Source organism: Carcharhinus amblyrhynchos, chromosome 16, assembly GCF_965287045.1.
Source record: "Carcharhinus amblyrhynchos chromosome 16, sCarAmb.v2.hapA, whole genome shotgun sequence".
NCBI lineage: Eukaryota > Metazoa > Chordata > Chondrichthyes > Carcharhiniformes > Carcharhinidae > Carcharhinus > Carcharhinus amblyrhynchos.
The window spans coordinates 59504885-59526276 of record NC_137339.1 but is presented as its reverse complement, the minus strand read 5'-3'; the positions used below and the strand labels follow the sequence as shown (position 1 = coordinate 59526276).

The 21392-nt window shown below is 48.3% G+C and overlaps 1 protein-coding gene across 1 annotated transcript in view; it reads right to left on the bottom strand.

Moving 5' to 3' along the window:
- Positions 1-15089, bottom strand: part of megf8 (multiple EGF-like-domains 8) — a 91103-nt gene extending 76014 nt beyond the window's left edge. The window contains 4 exon segments of the mRNA XM_080205156.1: positions 2968-3174; positions 3442-3605; positions 8133-8455; positions 15048-15089. Coding sequence (XP_080061282.1) covers positions 2968-3174; positions 3442-3605; positions 8133-8334 — 573 coding nt within the window. The 5' untranslated portion in view covers positions 8335-8455; positions 15048-15089.
- Positions 15090-21392: the final 6303 nt, after the last annotated feature.

Genomic DNA, 21392 nt, shown 5'->3' with positions numbered 1-21392 from the left:
GCCAAGAGCCAAAAGCAGGGACTGATGGAGGGTAATACAGAATTTTTAGTATGAAGCCTTTCATTTTAGTTTTACTCAAATAAGTAGACTAGGTTAAGGAAATTATAAAGTGCCTTATGTATAGTCAGAATTCACAATGTGCCTGGAACAAAATATGCAAAGTTATTATAAACTGCAAAGGCACTATAAACCGTGTAACTAAAAATTAGCCAATTATAAGCTTAAAATATATTTTCAATATTTATGTCTTGTGCGCCTTGGCCAACTTTGTTCTGAATGCAGCATGCTGGGAAACACAATGGTAGACAGGCCGAATTCTTTTAATACTGTGGAGCACAGAAAGACGGCTTCTGTTATCTGTTTTTGGACATGCAAGAGGCAAGTTTAATTAGCTTGGTATCTAAGGGAGTAAATTTGTTCATGGGTAGTGAGGCTGGAGCAGTCTCTCAAGCTGATAAAGGAGGTCCTGGTTGCAGCGGAAGTGTGACTCCTTTCAACAATTAAAAATCACAGATATTAATTACGACCTTGGACACTGGTAATGATGTGGGTTAGGTTTCCTAGCTAAGGGGGAAGGAACCTACATGGGTAATAAGCTAATAATACCCTATTCCTTCTGACAGGAGGAATGTTATTGGCTAAGGTAATAATGTGTAATGTTGCGATTGACCCCTCCATTCTGATTGATAAGATTGGATGGGAAAGTGAAATGTTCAGAATAATATAATAATTTTACCTCGCAATATTAGCTTAGAGAGGACAGTCAACCTTCATTGACTTTGTCTCTCTCCTGATGCATCAGCAAATAAATTCTTTTTCGTTCTTTAACTATTTATTGGTTGAGTAAGGTTCAACAAATAAAGGGCACCCCAGGGGAAAATCTTAGAAATTCCTCTTACAGCCCTGTACTAATCCCCAAATTAAATCCCTGCCCCGCTTTCTCCCTATAGCCCTGTATCGCCCCAAACTAATCCCACTGCTTGTTTTCTCCCAATAGCCCTATATGAATCCCCAAACTAACTCCACTGTACCACTCTCCCCATAGCCCTGTATCAATCCCCAAGCTAAATCCACTGCCCCATGCTTTCTCCACCATCCCCCCAATATCATCCCCAAACTAATGCAACCGCCACATGCTTTCCCTACAGCTCTGTATCAATCCCAAACTAATCTCACTGCCTCTCTCTCCCCATAGCCCTGTATCAATTCCCAAACTAATCGCACTGCTTCACTCTCCCCATCGCAATGTATCAATCCCAAACTAATCCCATTGCCTGCCGTCATAAGGAGGAGGTGACTGAGCATCTGGAAAAGCAATGTCAGCATAGTTTTGTGAAGGGCAGATCTTATTTGACAAACCTGCTAGAGCTCTTTGAGGATGTAGCCAGCAAGTTCGATAATGGGGATCCTACTCAAGTGATCTATCTGGACTTCCAGGCATTTGATAAGATGCCACACTAAGGACTGATCCAGAAGGTTAGATCCCAAGGAGTTGGGGGTAGAATAGTACCTTGGATCGAGGATTGGCTGACTGACAGAAATCTGAGGGTTGGAATAAATGGCCCTTTCTCCAGTTGATGAACTGTAACTAATGGGACCCCACGGGGTTCAGTTCTCAGGCCACAACTATTTACAATCTATATCAATGATCTACAAGAGGATCAGACTGCAACATACCAAAATTTGCTGACGACATGAAACTAGATGGGAATGGAGGCTGTGATGAGGAGATAAAAAGTTACAGGCTAGGAGAATGGATCAGAATCTGGCAGGTGGAGTTTAATGTGGATAAATATGAGCTTATCCATTTTGGTTGGGCAAATAAAAGGGCAAATTACTATTTAAGTGGGAAATAGATTCAAAAGGTGTCTTCATAGTGGGATCTGGGTGCCCTTGTGCATGAGTCTGAGAAAGTGGGTATGCAGGTGCAGAATGTTATAAGGAAGGCAAATGGAATCTTGGCATTTATTGAAAAGAGTCCAACGTATAATGGTAGAGAAGTGCTGTTACAATTGTATAAGGCATTGAGACCACACTTGGAGTATTGCGTTCAGTTTTGGTCACCTTCTTTGAGAAAGGATGTGGTGGCACTGGAGGTGGTTCAGAAGAGGTTCACTAGATTAGTTTCAGGTTGAAGGGGCTGTTGTATAAGAAGTGGTTGAATAGCTTGTACTTGCCGGAGTACAGAAGAATGAGGTTGATTGAGGCATATAAAATACTCAATAGGATTGATAAAGTAAACGTTAACCAAATGTTCCCCCTTCTGGGACAGTCTAGGACAAGAGGTCATAGTTGCAGAGTAAGCGGGGCGGGGGGGGGGGGGGGGGGGGGGGGGGGGGGCTGTGTGTGTATGTGTGTCAAGACAAAGATGAGAAGAAGCTACTAGAAGTTGTGACTCTATGGAACTCTCTGCCCCTGAATGCAGTGGATGCAGAGTCAATCAATGGATTCAAGAAGGGTTAAATAAATACTTAATCAAAAGTGGGATAGAGGGCTAAGGGGAGAAGGTGGGGAATCGGAGATAAGATGAATGGAGATAAGCTATGATCATATTGAATGGTGGAGTGGGCTTAATGGGCTGAATTGCCTACTCTCACTTCTAATTCCTATCTTCCTCCCCATAGCCATGTATCAATCCCAAATAAATCCCACAGTCCGCGCTCTTTCCATAGCGATGTATCAATCCCCAAACTTATCCCATTACCCACGTTCTCCTCAAAGCCTTGTATCAGTCCCACCTGTGCTCTTGTCATGAATCTGGCATTTCTCTTCTCATTAACTTTTATTTAGAGGCACCAGCACAGCCTCTATGTAACTCCAACACCATCTCTGAGTGCAATGCTATTTACCCTCTACACAGCTACTGCCCATGTTGTGCCAGCTGTGTGCCTGGATCCTAGCCCTCTTTCCTACCAGTCATGGAATATGATAATTGGGAAAAAGGGAGCAGTGCCCACTGAGTCTTACCGCGATACACTGTCCATGCGACGCACAATAATCACTGCAGTTCTGGATGTCGCAGGCCAGACCACTCCAGCCCGAATGACAGGTGCATGTCCCAGTGAGGTCACAAGCCCCATGACCAGAGCAGCCCATAGGGCAGAGGGTGAAGATGTAGGTGGCATTAAACCCCAACAGGTTGTAATTGGCATCACTGAACAGATGGAGGAGCATCTGAGAATGGAAAATGATAGAAAAGGGTTGGAATGAATGTTGCAGAGTCTGTCTCACATACACGCGTGTGCACAAACACATAGCCATGTTCATACATCTCAGGATCCAACACCTGAAGTCTTGGGCACACAGACTCACAAAGACATCCAGACACTGACACGCGTGGGACATCCAACCACTTTTCCACCTGCCTGCCCTGGATCACCCACGTCAGCTTCCCACTTGCATCCACTACACGTCCCACCTTACAGCTAGGTTTACACTGACCTTTCCTGACTGTGCTTCGATCGGCTCGGGCAGAGTGTTCCCACTCAGGCTAGCGAGGAGTGGACTGTTGTAGGAGTCTCCATCATAAATGAAGAGATAGTCGTACGTGCACTCGGTATCCAAGAACATGAAAGTCAGGACGATGCGGAAACTGCTGTTCGGGGCTTTCAATAAACAAACTTTATTCAAAACCCGATTATTACAACAGCGAAAACCAGCTAACTCATCACACAACAGCACTGAACATCTGACACCCAGCAAATCCCCAGAAACCACCCAGAGTATGCACAGAAAGCACCTGGCACCTCCCCAAAGAGCATCCACCTCACCTCATCTCCCAGAGATCATCCGCCCCCACCCCCCAAGACAGCGCTCCCCACCAAACTCCCCAGACAGCATCAGTGCCTATCGACCCCCACCCTTCCAAGAGAGCATTGTCACCCCCCACCACCCCCCCGCCCCCACAGTGTGCCCACCCCCCTGCCGACCCAGATAGTGGTCGCCCCTCCCTCCCCCCATTCAGACAGCGCCCAGCCCCGTACCAACCCACGGAGTACTCGTCTCCCCCACCCGGAGAGCACCTGGCCCTGGGCCCATGCCAACCACAGCGTGCCCAGCACCCCCCAACCAGAAAACACCCACCCCATCTCCCCCACCAGAAAGCACCTGGTCCATCCCCTCCCCCACAAACATCTCAGAGGAAGAACATGGAAAGACAAAATAACGGGTATAATTCTTAAAGTGGTGCACGAGCAGGTGCATCTGTGCATAGATCTTTGAAAGTGGCAGGAAGATGGTGGGAGCAGTTAATAAAGCATAGAGTGTTCTAGACTTTATTAAGAGGGGCACAGAGTACAAGAGCAAGGAGGTTATGCTGAACTTATACAAGACACTAGTTAGACCTCAGCTGGAATATTATGAACAGTTCTCAGCACCACATTATAGGGAAGATGTGAACACATTGGACAGTGCAGAAGAGGTTTGCAAGGATGGGTCAGGATGAGAAACTTCAGTTAAGAGGACAGCTTGGGGAAGTTGGGACTGTTCTTCTTGGAGAGAAGGCAGCTGTGAGGAGATTTGATAGAGATGTTCAAAATCATGAGGAGAGTTGATGGGGACAAACTATTCTCCCCTTGCAAAAGGATCTACTTTCTCCAATTTAGTCACGTCACTAAAGTTTCTCATCACTGGAACCATTGCCATCAATCTTTGCCACAGCCCCTGTTGGGGTGGATTTAGTTTTCAGCTCACGGAGGCTGGGATACACTGGACCAGGCATTACCATTACAGGTGATCAGAGCTGTAGGAAGGGCAGGTTTATTGGAACAGTACAGTGGTTAGCACTGCAATCTCACAGTGCCAGGTACCCATTCAATTCCAGCCTTTGACGACAGTATGGTGTTTGCACATTCTCCCCACATCTGTATGGATTTCCTCCAGGCAATCCGGTTTCCTCCCACAGTCCGAAGATGTATAGATTAGATAGATTGGTCATGGTAAATTGCCACATATTGTCCAAAGATGTGTAGGTTAGGTGGATGGGCCATGCTAAATTGCCCCTTAGTGTCCAAAGATGTGTAGGTTAGGCGGATTAATCATGGTAAATTGCCCTTTAGTGTGGAAAGATGTGGTTAGGAGAATTAGCCAAGCTAAATTGCCCCTTAGTGGCTTAAGATGTGTGGGTTAGGGAGATTAGCATGGTAAATGCACAGGGTTACGGGAATAGAGTGGAGGAGAGGGCTTGTGTGGAATGGTCTATTGGAGAGTCAGTACAGACTCGATGGGTCAAATAGCCTCACGCACTGTAACGATTCCATGATCCTGTGAACTTTCTGTCTCTCTCTGTCCACACACTGAGGATTTGTACAGCCATGGGAAAGAGACTGAGACTCCAGGAGGAAGCACTCCTGTACACATTTCCCCAAACTAAGGCTTACCATTCCACGTCCTAGTTCTAACCACATGCTGGAGGGAAAATGGAGGTTCCCTTAAAATAAACTTCTTTAGCAAGCTTGTGGTCACTTGTCCTAACATGTCCTTCTGGCTCTTCTTGTTAACCTCTGTTTGATCAGGCTCCTGCTTTTAGGAGAATTAGCCAGCTCCAGCTCCCATTAAAGGAGGAGCGTAAAAGCAACTTGCTCGTGTTCCAGTATCATGCACATCGTTTGGCAACAGAGGCACCACAGCCCCCACACACAGGTACAGTCACAGCAACCCCAGGGGTCAGTGTTGGGAAAGCAATTGTTTACAATTTGCATAGATGATTTGGAGTTGGGGACCAAGTGTAGAGTGTCAAAGTTTGTAGATGGCACTAAGATCAATGGCAGAGTGTCAGAGGACACAGTCTGCAAATGGCTATGGATAGATCTGGTTTCCTCCCACAGTCCGAAGATGTATAGATTAGATAGATTGGTCATGGTAAATTGCCACATATTGTCCAAAGATGTGTAGGTTTGCACAATGGGGTGCAATGTTTGTAAATGCGAGATCATCCATTTTGGTAGGAATAACAACAAAACTGACTATTATTTAAATGGTAAACAATTACAGGACCCTGTTGTGCAGAGGCATCTAGGTGTCCTTGTGCAGGAATCTCAAGGAGTTGATTTGCAGGTGCAGCAGGTAATTAAGAAGGCAAATGGAATTTTGTCTTTCATTGCTACAGGGATGGAGGTTAAAAACAGGGAGGTTATGTTGTAGCTGTCTAAGGTGCTGGTGAGGCCACACCTGGAGTACTGTGTACAGTTTTGGTCTCCTTACTTGAGGAAGGCTATATTGGCACTGGAGGAAGTGCAGAGGAGATTCACTAGGTTGATTCCGGAGTTGAGAGGGTTAGCTTTTGAGGACAGACTGAGTAGACTGGGACTATACTCACTGGAATTCAGACAAATGAGGGGCGATCATATAGAACCATATAAGATTATGAAGGGAATTGGTAAGATAGAAGCAGGAAGGTTGTTTCCACTGGCAGGTGAAACTAGATCGAGGGGGCATGGCCTCAAAATAAGGGAGGACAGATTTAAGACTGAGTTCAGGAGGAACTTCTTCGCACAAAGGGTTGCAAATCTGTGGAATTCCCTGCCCAGTGAAGCAGTTCAGGCTACCTCATTCAATGTTTTTACGACAAGGTAAGATAATTTTTTGAACAGTAAAAGAATTGTGAGTTATGATGACTCTTAAGTAAGTGGAACTGGGTCCATGAAAAGATCAGCCAAGATCTTACTGAATGGCAGTGTAGGCTTGAGGGACCAGATGGCCTACTCTTGCTCCTAGTTCTTACGTTCAACTCCAGGGAATTCTTTGAAGGGAGCTTCCAAACCTACAACCACTACCATCCAGAAGGTTAAGGGCAGTAGATACCTGGGAACACTGCTCTGGAGGTTCCCCTTCAAGTCACTCACCACCCTGACTTGGAAATATATTGGCCGTTCCTTCACTGTCGCTGGGTCAAATTCCTAGAACTTGTTCCCTGACTGCACTGTGGGTGGACCTATGCATTACAGTTCAAGTGGAATAGTTCAAGAAGACAGCTCACCCACCACCTTCTCAAGGGGCAACTAGGGATGGGGCATAAATGCTGGTCTAGTCAACGAAGCCAACATCCCATGAACAAAAAAGAAATAAAAGCCACCTTTATGAAGAAAGATTGGACAGTGTCATAGAATTTCTACAGTGCCAAAGGAGGCCATTTGGCCCATCAAGTCTGCATCGACCACAATCCCACCCACATCCTATTTCTGTAATCTCACATATTTACCCCGCTAATTCCCCCTGACAATTTAGCATGGCAATCAACTTAACCTGCACATCTTTGGACTGTGGGAGGAAACCGGAGCACTCAGAGGAAACCCATGCAGACACGAGAAGAATATGCAAACTCCACACAGTGACCTGAGGCTGGAATTGAACACGGATCACTGGCGCTGTGAGGCAGCAGTGCTAACCACTTAGGTTGTTTTCCTTAGAACAGAGTAAGGGAGTGACCTTTTTTGGAATCCTCTTTAAAGCCCAGACTGTTCTTCCCAAAGTGAGGGGCCCCAGAACAGAATCCCGACAGGGAAGGAACCAGATCTCTGATCAACTGTAACAGTAATGTCCGGCTCGGTACATGTGGCAAAGAACGATAGCAACAGTTCCAGGGATGAGGAACGTTAATGACGTGGATAGATTGGAGAAAGTGGGATGGCTTTCCTTGGCGAAGGAAAGGTTGACAGGAGCTGTGACTGAGGTGATCACAATCATGAGGGGGGTCTGGAGCAGAGCAGAGAGGGAAAAACTGTTCCCATTGTGGAAGGCTTGGGGGTGGGGTGGTCACACAGATTGAATGTGATTGGGTGAAAGAAGCAATGGAGACACAAGAAATCTTTCATCCAGTGCGTGGTCAGGGTCTGGAATGCTCTGTCTGAGAGTGTGGGGGAAGACAAGTTCCATCGAGAATTTCCAATGGGAATTGGATTAAAATCCGAAAGGAAAGAATGTGCAGGGCAATGGGGAGAAGGCAGGGGGAATGGCACCGGGTGAATCACTCGTTCAGAGGAGCGCACATGATGGGCCAAATGGCCTCCTCCTCCACTGTAACCCATTTATGACTCCAAGATCTGTGAAGAGGATCAAGAGACGTTGAACTTTCTGAGAGGTTCCACATGATAAGGCAAGTTCCCTTCATCAACAGCAACAGCAGGGAAACTCACCTCGGATCAGCCACTCACAGTTTCCATTGACAGAATAGTTGCCGGGGCCGTCAGTCACGTAACCAGGCTGTTGAAACAGGAGCTGGCGGTGCCCTTTACATTCACCAGCACGCCCTCTTGGGCACAGCAGCAGCACCAGGAGTGCCAGGCTGTCCAACAGCCTCACCCGGGGTCTCCGCTTGCCCCACGGGGTAAAGGCCATCCTGCTCTCTCTGCTGGGGCAGATGAGGGAGCACTGTGCCCTTCCAGCCTGCAAACGACTGGCTAACTGACTGCCGTCAATCACCAGGACAGCATGGGTCAGGGGTCAGCCCCATCACAAGCTGTAAAAGAAAGAAAGCAGGTTTAATTGGGGAAGGGTGCATGGGGAAATACCTGCCACATGGGCACATCATGCACACACTCCCTTCACCATGCACACAACCTTGATTACGGGTACACTGTGCACACACACCTTCACCATGCATGCAGGCCTGATACTGGACACATTGTATACACACGCTTTCACCATGCACACACAGCCCTGATAGTGGGCACACTGGGCACACACGCTTTCACCATGCATACAGCCCTGATAAACACTGTGCACCGATAAACCAAATAGCCTAGGGCATGAGCACCCAGACTCCAACCACGCCTGAGGAAAGACCAGACCACGAAGGTCAGAAATTGCGATGTGATTGACAGCAAATCACAGGCAGCGCAGTGTCACTAGGAACACTTATAGTGGGCAACAGAGCTTTACCAGTTGAAAAACCGGCAACCCCTTGCCTCCAACCCATCACACTAACACCATCTGCCAAACTGCACTTCATGCAAAGCGCCAGAGATGGCAGCTGATCTCGCTCTCTCCCCTATCCTAACTCTTGCTCACGCACTTCCTCATCTCAATGTCCCAGCAGTTCAATATCAGCCTCTGGACTCTCTCGTTCTGCCTGACTTCACCTGTGTGTTTCCCTTTCTCACACACTCTCCCCATCTCCCTCCGCCTGTCACTTCATCTCTCTATCCCCACCTCTTGCTAACTCTCTATTACTGGCTCTCTCTCTCTCTACATCCCCATCTATCACCGGCTCTCTTTTTATCTTCATCTCCCACTGGCATTGTCTCTCTCTAGCCCCATCTCTCGCCGGCTATCTCACTCGATCCCCATCTTTCACTGGCTCTCTCTCTCTATCCCCATCTCTTGTCTGCTCTCTCTCTGTCCCCATCTCTCGCCAGCTCTCTCTCGCTCTCTATTCCCATCTCTCGCCAGCTCTCTCTCTCTCTATTCCCATCTCTTGCCAGCTCTCTCTCTCTATACCCATCTCTTGCCAGCTCTCTCTCTACCTATCTATCTATATTTCCCCATCTCTCACTGTCTCTTTCTCTCTCTCTATCCACCCTCTCAGTGGTGTGCTCCCTCTCTATCCCCATCTCTTGCTGCCTGCCTTTCTCTCTCTCTCTCTATCCCCATCTCTTGGCAGTTCTCTATCCATCCCTCTATCCCCATCTTTCGCCAGCTCTCTTTCGAAGCCTCTATCCCCATCTCTAGCCGGCCCTCTCGCTATCCTTCTACCTCCATCTCTAGCCGGCCCTCTCTCTATCCTTCCACCTCCATCTCTCGCCGGCCCCCTCTCTATCCTTCCACCTCCATCTCTCGCCGGCCCCCTCTCTCTCCACCTCCATCTCTCGCCGGCCCCGTCTCTCTCCACCTCCATCTCTCGTCGGCCCCGTCTCTCTCCACCTCCATCTCTCGTCGGCCCCGTCTCTCTCCACCTCCATCTCTCGTCGGTCTCTCTCTCTCCACCTCCATCTCTCGTCGGCCTCTCTCTCTCTCTATCTCCATCTCTCACCGGTCTCTCTCTCTCTCTCTCTCTATCGCCATCTCTCTCTCCCCCTGTCTCCATCCCTCGCCGGTCTCCCTGTCTCCATCCCTCGCCGGTCTCCCTGTCTCCATCCCTCGCCGGTCTCCCTGTCTCCATCCCTCGCCGGTCTCCCTGTCTCCATCCCTCGCCGGTCTCCCTGTCTCCATCCCTCGCCGGTCTCCCTGTCTCCATCCCTCGCCGGTCTCTCTCTCTATCTCCATCCCTCGCCGGTCTCTCTCTCTATCTCCATCTCTCGCCGGTCTCTCTCTCTATCTCCATCTCTCGCCGGTCTCTCTCTCTATCTCCATCTCTCGCCGGTCTCTCTCTCTATCTCCATCTCTCGCCGGTCTCTCTCTCTATCTCCATCTCTCGCCGGTCTCTCTCTCTATCTCCATCTCTCGCCGGTCTCTCTCTCTCTCTCTCTCTATCTCCATCTCTCGCCGGTCTCTCTCTCTCTCTCTATCTCCATCTCTCGCCGGTCTCTCTCTCTATCTCCATCTCTCGCCGGTCTCTCTCTCTCTATCTCCATCTCTCGCCGGTCTCTCTCTCTCTCTCTATCTCCATCTCTCGCCAGTCTCTCTCTCTCTCTCCATCTCTCGCCGGTCTCTCTCTCTCTCTCTATCTCCATCTCTCGCCGGTCTCTCTCTCTCTCTCTACCTCCATCTCTCGCCAGTCTCTCTCTCTCTACCTCCATCTCTCGCCGGTCTCTCTCTCTCTACCTCCATCTCTCGCCGGTCTCTCTCTCTCTCTCTCTATCTCCATCTCTCGCCGGTCTCTCTCTCTCTCTCTACCTCCATCTCTCGCCAGTCTCTCTCTCTCTACCTCCATCTCTCGCCGGTCTCTCTCTCTCTCTCTATCTCCATCTCTCGCCGGTCTCTCTCTCTCTCTCTCTCTCTCTATCTCCATCTCTCGCCGGTCTCTCTCTCTCTCTCTACCTCCATCTCTCGCCAGTCTCTCTCTCTCTACCTCCATCTCTCGCTGGTCTCTCTCTCTCTCTCTATCTCCATCTCTTGCCGGTCTCTCTCTCTATCTCCATCTCTCGCCGGTCTCTCTCTCTCTCTCTATCTCCATCTCTCGCCGGTCTCTCTCTCTCTCTCTATCTCCATCTCTCGCCGGTCTCTCTCTCTCTCTCTATCTCCATCTCTCGCCGGTCTCTCTCTCTCTCTCTATCTCCATCTCTCGCCGGTCTCTCTCTCTCTCTCTATCTCCATCTCTCGCCGGTCTCTCTCTCTCTCTCTATCTCCATCTCTCGCCGGTCTCTCTCTCTCTCTCTACCTCCATCTCTCGCCGGTCTCTCTCTCTCTCTATCTCCATCTCTCGCCAGTCTCTCTCTCTCTACCTCCATCTCTCGCCAGTCTCTCTCTCTCTACCTCCATCTCTCGCCGGTCTCTCTCTCTCTCTCTATCTCCATCTCTCGCCGGTCTCTCTCTCTCTCTCTCTCTCTCTATCTCCATCTCTCGCCGGTCTCTCTCTCTCTCTCTCTACCTCCATCTCTCGCCAGTCTCTCTCTCTCTACCTCCATCTCTCGCTGGTCTCTCTCTCTCTCTCTATCTCCATCTCTTGCCGGTCTCTCTCTCTATCTCCATCTCTCGCCGGTCTCTCTCTCTCTCTCTATCTCCATCTCTCGCCGGTCTCTCTCTCTCTCTCTCTATCTCCATCTCTCGCCGGTCTCTCTCTCTCTCTCTATCTCCATCTCTCGCCGGTCTCTCTCTCTCTCTCTATCTCCATCTCTCGCCGGTCTCTCTCTCTCTCTCTATCTCCATCTCTCGCCGGTCTCTCTCTCTCTCTCTACCTCCATCTCTCGCCAGTCTCTCTCTCTCTACCTCCATCTCTCGCCGGTCTCTCTCTCTCTATCTCCATCTCTCGCCGGTCTCTCTCTCTCTCTCCATCTCTCGCCGGTCTCTCTCTCTCTCTCCATCTCTCGCCGGTCTCTCTCTCTCTCTCTATCTCTTGCCGGTCTCTCTCTCTCTCTCTATCTCCATCTCTCGCCGGTCTCTCTCTCTCTCTCTCTCTATCTCCATCCCTCGCCGGTCTCTCTCTCTCTCTCTATCTCCATCCCTCGCCGGTCTCTCTCTCTCTCTCTCTATCTCCATCTCTCGCCGGTCTCTCTCTCTCTCTCTATCTCCATCTCTCGCCGGTCTCTCTCTCTCTCTCTATCTCCATCTCTCGCCGGTCTCTCTCTCTCTCTCTATCTCCATCTCTCGCCGGTCTCTCTCTCTCTCTCTACCTCCATCTCTCGCCAGTCTCTCTCTCTCTACCTCCATCTCTCGCCGGTCTCTCTCTCTCTATCTCCATCTCTCGCCGGTCTCTCTCTCTCTCTCCATCTCTCGCCGGTCTCTCTCTCTCTCTCCATCTCTCGCCGGTCTCTCTCTCTCTCTCTATCTCTTGCCGGTCTCTCTCTCTCTCTCTATCTCCATCTCTCGCCGGTCTCTCTCTCTCTCTCTCTCTATCTCCATCCCTCGCCGGTCTCTCTCTCTCTCTCTATCTCCATCCCTCGCCGGTCTCTCTCTCTCTCTCTCTATCTCCATCTCTCGCCAGTCTCTCTCTCTCTACCTCCATCTCTCGCCAGTCTCTCTCTCTCTCTCTATCTCCATCTCTCGCCGGTCTCTCTCTCTCTCTCTATCTCCATCTCTCGCCGGTCTCTCTCTCTCTCTCTACCTCCATCTCTCGCCAGTCTCTCTCTCTCTACCTCCATCTCTCGCCGGTCTCTCTCTTTCTACCTCCATCTCTCGCCGGTCTCTCTCTCTCTCTATCTCCATCTCTCGCCGGTCTCTCTCTCTCTCTCTACCTCCATCTCTCGCCAGTCTCTCTCTCTCTACCTCCATCTCTCGCCGGTCTCTCTCTCTCTCTCTCTATCTCCATCTCTCGCCGGTCTCTCTCTCTCTCTCTCTCTACCTCCATCTCTCGCCAGTCTCTCTCTCTCTACCTCCATCTCTCGCTGGTCTCTCTCTCTCTCTCTCTATCTCCATCTCTCGCCGGTCTCTCTCTCTCTCTCTCTCTACCTCCATCTCTCGCCAGTCTCTCTCTCTCTACCTCCATCTCTCGCCGGTCTCTCTCTCTCTCTCTACCTCCATCTCTCGCCGGTCTCTCTCTCTCTCTCTATCTCCATCTCTCGCCGGTCTCTCTCTCTCTCTCTATCTCCATCTCTCGCCGGTCTCTCTCTCTCTCTCTATCTCCATCTCTCGCCGGTCTCTCTCTCTCTCTCTATCTCCATCTCTCGCCGGTCTCTCTCTCTCTCTCTATCTCCATCTCTCGCCGGTCTCTCTCTCTCTATCTCCATCTCTCGCCGGTCTCTCTCTCTCTCTCTATCTCCATCTCTCGCCGGTCTCTCTCTCTCTCTCTATCTCCATCTCTCGCCGGTCTCTCTCTCTCTCTCTATCTCCATCTCTCGCCGGTCTCTCTCTCTCTCTCTATCTCCATCTCTCGCCGGTCTCTCTCTCTCTCTCTCTATCTCCATCTCTCGCCGGTCTCTCTCTCTCTCTCTCTATCTCCATCTCTCGCCGGTCTCTCTCTCTCTCTCTACCTCCATCTCTCGCCGGTCTCTCTCTCTCTCTCTCTATCTCCATCTCTCGCCGGTCTCTCTCTCTCTCTCTCTCTACCTCCATCTCTCGCCAGTCTCTCTCTCTCTACCTCCATCTCTCGCCGGTCTCTCTCTCTCTCTCTATCTCCATCTCTCGCCGGTCTCTCTCTCTCTCTCTATCTCCATCTCTCGCCGGTCTCTCTCTCTCTCTCTATCTCCATCTCTCGCCGGTCTCTCTCTCTCTCTCTATCTCCATCTCTCGCCGGTCTCTCTCTCTCTCTCTCTCTCCATCTCCATCTCTCGCCGGTCTCTCTCTCTCTCTCTATCTCCATCTCTCGCCGGTCTCTCTCTCTCTCTCTATCTCCATCTCTCGCCGGTCTCTCTCTCTCTCTCTCTATCTCCATCTCTCGCCGGTCTCTCTCTCTCTCTCTCTATCTCCATCTCTCGCCGGTCTCTCTCTCTATCTCCATCTCTCGCCGGTCTCTCTCTCTCTCTCTATCTCCATCTCTCGCCGGTCTCTCTCTCTCTCTCTCTCTCTCCATCTCCATCTCTCGCCGGTCTCTCTCTCTCTCTCCATCTCTCGCCAGTCTCTCTCTCTCCATCTCTCGCCGGTCTCTCTCTCTCTACCTCCATCACTCGCCGGTCTCTCTCTCTCTCTCTACCTCCATCTCTCACCGGTCTTTCTCTCTCTCTCTACCTCCATCTCTCGCCGGTCTCTCTCTGTCTCTCTACCTCCATCTCTCGCCGGTCTCTCTCTCTCTCTCTACCTCCATCTCTCGCCGGTCTCTCTCTCTCTCTCTACCTCCATCTCTCGCCGGTCTCTCTCTCTCTCTCTACCTCCATCTCTCGCCGGTCTCTCTCTCTCTCTCTACCTCCATCTCTCGCCAGTCTCTCTCTGTCTCTCTACCTCCATCTCTCGCCGGTCTCTCTCTGTCTCTCTACCTCCATCTCTCGCCGGTCTCTCTCTCTCTCTCTACCTCCATCTCTCGCCGGTCTCTCTCTCTCTCTCTACCTCCATCTCTCGCCAGTCTCTCTCTGTCTCTCTACCTCCATCTCTCGCCGGTCTCTCTCTCTCTCTCTACCTCCATCTCTCGCCAGTCTCTCTCTGTCTCTCTACCTCCATCTCTCGCCGGTCTCTCTCTGTCTCTCTACCTCCATCTCTCGCCGGTCTCTCTCTCTCTCTCTACCTCCATCTCTCGCCGGTCTCTCTCTCTCTCTCTCTATCTCCATCTCTCGCCGGTCTCTCTCTCTCTCTCTACCTCCATCTCTCGCCGGTCTCTCTCTCTCTCTCTACCTCCATCTCTCGCCAGTCTCTCTCTGTCTCTCTACCTCCATCTCTCGCCGGTCTCTCTCTCTCTCTCTACCTCCATCTCTCGCCAGTCTCTCTCTATCTCTCCACCTCCATCTCTCGCCGGTCTCTCTCTCTATCTCCATCTCTCGCTGGCTCTCTCTCCATTTCTCTCCCTTTCTCCGTCTCTCTCTCTCTGTTTCACTCTGTCTCTGTTGTTCTCTCTCTCTGCCCCTCTATTTCTCTATTTTTTCACTCACTGTTTTTTCTCCATCTTGTTGATCTTTTGGATCTCGCGAGACTGGCGAGGGTCAGAGTTCGCGGTGCCATGTTCCCCTCAGCCAATCGGGAGCGGGAAGTCTCAGTTTCCAATAGCAAGCCGGAGAACCCACCAATAGGGAGCGAGGCGCCACAATGGTCGAATCAGAGTTGAGCAACCCAGTCCCTGCCACTCAGGAGCAGCTGTCTAATTCCCGCCAATCAGCAGTCAGATATCCACAAAGCGGCGATCCACACCCCCGCCAATCAGCAGAGAGATCCACTCGATTCCCCATTCCAGCTGGGCTGACGTGGCGAGAGACCCTTCAGCCCATTGCCCCTTCCCCCGCTAGCTCTCTGCAAGTGGAACTTTACCTGCTCTCATCCTTTCCCTATTGTCCTGCACCATTTTCTCCCTTAGATAGAGTCGTTATCACCGAATCCTTGGTTTTATAGCACAGAAAGGCATTCTTCAGCCCATTGTCTCTGTGCCAGCCACCAAGCACCTATCCTAATCCCATTTTCCAGCACTTTGTTCATAGCCTTGTATGCTATGGTGTTTCAAATGCTTATCTAAATGTTTCGTAAATGTTATGAGGGTTCCCACCTCCACCACCCTTTCAGGCCGTGTTCTATGGATTCCCACCACCCTCTGGGCGAAACGGCTTTTCCTCAAATCCCCTCTAAATCTCCTGCCCCAATCTTAAATCAATGCTCTCTTCCACCCTACCCCCTGCCCACCAAAAGTTGAGATCAAACCCAGGTCTCTGGCAGTGTAAGGCAGAAGTGCTAATCACAATGCAATCAAAAGGGCATTGATGGCTCAGGTGGATTTTTACGACAATAAGCAATAGTTTCATGGTCATCATTTGACTTAAAATTCAAGATTTTTATTGACTTCAATTTTCACCATCTAATGTAGTGGAATTCAAACCCAGGTCCCCAGAGCTTCCTAACATCATAGTGTTCACTGTGTACTTGCTTCTATTTGTCTTCCGAAAATGTATCACATGTCGTGGTTCCCCAAGACGACAACTGATTTTAGCCGATTGGAACAGAGAGTCTGAGTCTTAATCCTCCAAGCAGTAGACTTTATTTTCCAGCACAAGACAATAAAGCCGGGATGTCCGGAACAATCCAATGAACCATCTGCTTACAGTCTTTTTATGCACATTACAGCTCCATATCTCAAGATTCTTATCTTACTTTCAAGATTCAACCTTGTTTAGCCACCATTGTTTCTGGGTCGACCCTTTATCTATCTTGCTTGAGATTGGTCATTCATTGTTACATCTCTTTGCTTCTTGAAACCATGGTAGTTATGACCTTTGCCCTTATCTAGACAATTCTGCTTACATAATAATCGTGGTTTAGCTAACTCAGGCCGAATAGTGAAGAAAAACATGCTTACTTTATTCTCTCTTTTTTGCTACTGTCACATATCAAGTTGGACAACTGGGCAGTGTCCATTGTCCTCCCGAGTGGCTACTGTTTACATTCATTTATGAGTGATTACTATACTAACTTCGTTGGGTCACATGCATTGATTATATTGGTTACACTTCATCTAGTCATGCTGGTCTGACTACTATACTAATTACATTAAGTAACAGTCATGCTGGTCTGACTACTATACTAATTACATTAAGTAACATACATTGAGCTGATTAATCATACTGGTCTCATCCCATCTCCCATTTTGAATCTACTTCAACACACACATTCTAATACAAGTTTCGGATCAAATTCTCTTACACACATCATACTTTTTGTGGTTAAATGCCATTTGCCACTGCTCTGCCTATCTGATCAGTTAATTATCCAACTGATTTTTTTGAGCCATCTTTGAACCTTCCTTGAACACACTACATGTCAGTGGGTTCCAGATCTTAACCACTTGCTGCATCAAAGAGATTTTCCTCTGGGAAAAAAAAATCCTTTCAAACCAATATCCCTTCCATCCTCCCATCAGTGGGAACACCTTATCCTCACCTATTTTGATTTGATTTATTATTGTCACATATATTAGTATACAGTGAAAAGTATTATTTCTTGCATACTACACAGATAAAGCATACCATTCATAGAAAAAGAGAGAGTGCAAAATGTAGTGTTACAATCATAGCTAGAGTGAAAAGAAAGATCAAATGAGTGTGTGGTAGGTCCATTCAAAAGTCTGATGGCAGCAGGGAAGATGCTGTTCTTAAGTCAGTTGGTATGTGACGTCAGACTTTTGTATCTTTTTCCAGAATATTATATATTTATACCCATTCATGGGATGTGGCCCATCCCTAACAGCTTCTTGAACTAAGTATCTCGCTCAGCCATTTCAGAAGGGCTAAGAGTCGATCACATTGTGGTGGGCTGGAGTCATATGTAGGACAGACCAGGTAAGGACAGTAGATTTCCTTCCCCAAAGGTGTGTTAGTGACACAGATGGGTTTTTACAACCATCAACAATAACTTCTCATTGAATTTTTAATTCCAGATTTTTATTGAATTGTCTACCATGGTGTGATTTGAACTGAGGTCCCAGCACTTTAACCTAGGTTTACTGGATTACTAGTCTAGTGACAACATCATTGAGCCACCATCTCCCCTGAACATCCTTGTACCTGGAACCATCCTTATGGAGCTTTTCTGGACCTCTCTAATGCTTTTACATCCTTCCTGAAGTGTGGTGCCTAGAACTGGATACCTTACTTCAGTTAATGCTAAACATTTTATACCAGTTCCTTGTTGCATGATGAGAGATTGGGTCAACCGAGTCTGCACTCACTGGAATTTCAAATGAGAGGGGGGTCTAATTGAAACATGTACATTTTAGGTTAGACTGGATGCAGAGATGTTGTTTCCTTTGGCTGGAGTCTAGAACAAGGGATCACTCTCATGATGTGGGGAAGGCCATTTAGGACTGAGATGGGGAGAAATTTCTTCACTTAGCTGCTGGTGAATCTGTCAAAGGCTGTGGAGGCCAAGTCACTGAATATATTTAAGAAAGAAATTGATTTCTAGACTCTGAAAGTGTCAAGAGCTATGGGGAGAGAGAGCAGGAATATGGTGTTAAGATAGAGGATCAGCCGTGTTTATAATGAATGATGGAGCAGACTCAAAGAGCTGAATGACCTGCTCCCATACTTAGTTTCTATGTAACCCAAAGGGAGTTTGCTGTGAGTCACTTTAAAATTGATGTCACAAATTGAAGGATTGAGGAACCACCACAACCTATTTCAGAAATTAGAACAGTTCTGCTTACAGATGGCGAGAAAGATAAAGGAAGTTCAGCTTGCTTCTGTCCCCTGTCCACAGCATAATGTGTGAAATTTATAAATGCTGATGTTCAGAGACTTGGCTATATTCATACTTGGAACTTATAGCTCGCCATCCTAAGAGTTGGCACAAAATGCACCCCATCAACTCTCAGAAGCCCACTTCTATTTAACGCTCAATTGAACATTGATTGGCAGGTGGCCACAAGATACTGCAGTGTTGTGCCTGGAACTAAGTCCCAGGACTATTCCCAAGGTCAATTCCAGGGGTCCTGTGGCAGGATAGTTGAGGATATCCTTAGGGGAGCGGAGGTGGGGGTTGTTAGGAGGGGGAAGTGAAGGTGGCTAGTGGTGTGAAGGGAGCTCCCAGTTCCCAGAGGGGAGGCAACCCCAAATCCATCCATGATTTATGTCCACGCAACAACCTAAATGTTACATGGGCACTTAATATTCCGGACAACAGGGCAAACAATACCTCAGTTGACTCTGTATTGTTGACAGCTGCACTGCCAATCCATGTCTACACCTTTGACTGAAAGTCTGCATGAGTGAAGACTACATGGCCAGCATCATCAGACTATTTTATGCTCACACCTGCCTGCAATGCCCAAAATTAGCATGCAGGTTCAGGAAAACAATTTGGGAAGTCAAATGATATATTGGCCTTTATCATAAGGCTATTGAAGTACAAGGACAAAGAAATTGTGCTATAATTATTCAAGGCTTTGGTGAGGCCACATCTGTGAAATTCTGTGCACATTTTGGTCTCCATATTGATGGAAGCATACGCTCGCAATGGGAGTGATGCAGCAAAGGTTCACTCAATCAGTCCCTGTTCTTGTGACAAAAGGCTGGGTAAGCCAGGCCTATGATCCTGGGAGGTTGGAAGAATGAGAGGTGATCTCATTGAAAGGTAAAAGATTCTGAAGGGCCTCAACAGGTGTGGACACTTGAGAGCTTCTTTGCTGAGGCTGAGGAGCCTTGAACATGGGGTCATAACTCAGGATAAAGGGACTGAGATAAGGAGAGATTTATTCAGAAGGCTGTGAATCTTTAGAATTGTCCGGCTTCGAGGGTTGTGGACGTTGTTGAAGGCTGAGATAGACTTTTGATCTCCTAGGGAATTGAGGGATGTGGGGAGGGGACAGGAAAGCATAATTAAGATAGGTGATTGTACAGAATAACAGAGCAAGCTTAGGGGTCCACTCTTGCCCATTCTACTTACGATGCTTGATCCACTCGACGTATCTCCTTTCCGAAGTCAAAAATAAGTGCCTCCTCCCTGGGCTGACATCATATTAATCTTAAAAACTCCTTCCCCCTCTGCAGATGATGTGACATCTCAGGCTGTCATGAGACAAGCAACGTGACATCCTGGATTCCTGCCTGCAGACAAGGAAACACCAGTTTCCCTATCACATTCCCTATTGCAGTGGCTTTCCCACTCATATTTCCTGAGCCAACTGTGGACTTGGCCCAGGCTGGACTGTCCAAAAGGAACATTCACTTACAGCAGAGGTCAGAAAGGAGGAAGCATCCAGTGGAATACTGTGCAACCTACCTGGTGGTCTTCCTCAGCTGTTGGAAACCAATTCCCTCACCACCTGCCTACCCTCAAATTTACAGGCTGATCACATTCAGAAATATGTTTCCCCAAAACGCTCAGTCTGTTGAAGTCACCGTACATAATGCCAAAACCCAATGGTAAATCTTCTTTGAGGACACCACCCTCTTGTGGTCATCCAAGGCATGAGAAACTTAATGGACTTCCAACATGGAACAGGATGCGCATTCCATGAGACCGAGATGCCCTGCTTTGCCAATATTTATTAGGGTATTAACTGACATAACAGCAATAAACATAAAGTCCAAATAAATGCTGAATAGGAATAAAGACCTTAATAAATATGCACCAGCTATTCACCAATCAGCTGCTCCCCATGTTGATTTCCCTTTATTTTGTAAGGAGGCTAACTTAAATGTTTTCACTCTTATGATTTATAAAATTTTATATTTTAATTCATGCAAAAAGATTGAAAGGCTTCCCTGATTTTATTTTAACCTTATTGCCTAAATCTGATTAATGGAACAAATTTATAAACTATCGAATGGGTTTTAGTGTTTCTAATTAATTGATCCAGTCTTAATTTGACTAAATCAACTATCAAATAATTTTACACTATACCCAACTGGCATGAGTAGGCTGTGCTGCAATCTGAGTTTTTCTTTTTCTCCATCTGGTTCAGATTTGGAACATTCATCAACACTTTGGAACACATCACACCCCACTGCCCGCAGTCTATATGGCATGAGGTCCAACCACCCTCCTCAATAAGACGATCCAGCCTTTCCCTCCCTACCCACAAATAGGGGGCAGAAGTAGCCAGCCACCAATAGGAAGAGAGAGATCTACTGTAACCCTCAATAAAGGCTAAAGCTCCACAACCCTGGCACCAGGCTTGCCAGAGTTCCAAATCCTTTTTCTCTGCCAGAAAGGTGATCTGAAGCCCCTCAACCCCAACAAACATCCCCACCATCCATCTCTACCAATAGCTAAGCAGATCTGCATACACTGCCAACGAGTTGATGGGAGGTCCACAACCCCACCACCAACCTGCAAATAAAGGGAGAGGAGGTCCATTTCTTCACTTGAGGCAGGTGTGTGGAAGATGAAGCTCCCTCCGAATGGGAGGTACGGTGTGAGTAAGTGTTGCAGGATGCACTCGCATTACCAAGATGGGGGGGTAGGAAGGGGGCACAAGAGCCATTCCATCCCTAACACGTTAAGCTCTGAAACACAAAAAAAATCTCCCTTTCACGTATTTTTGATTTACAGGATGTGTGTTGGGGGCTAGGTCCAGCACTTATTGTCCACCCCTAATTGCCCCTTGCTGGTGAGCCACCACCTTGAAGTGCCACTGTTCCTAAGGTGTAAGTACACCCACAGTGCTATTGGGAAGGGAGTTCCAGGATTTTAATCCAGTGACAGTGAAGGAACGGCTGATATACTTCCAAGTCAGGAATGGTGAGTGATTTGAGGGGAATCTCCAGGTGGAAGTGTGTTCCAGGTGGTTACTG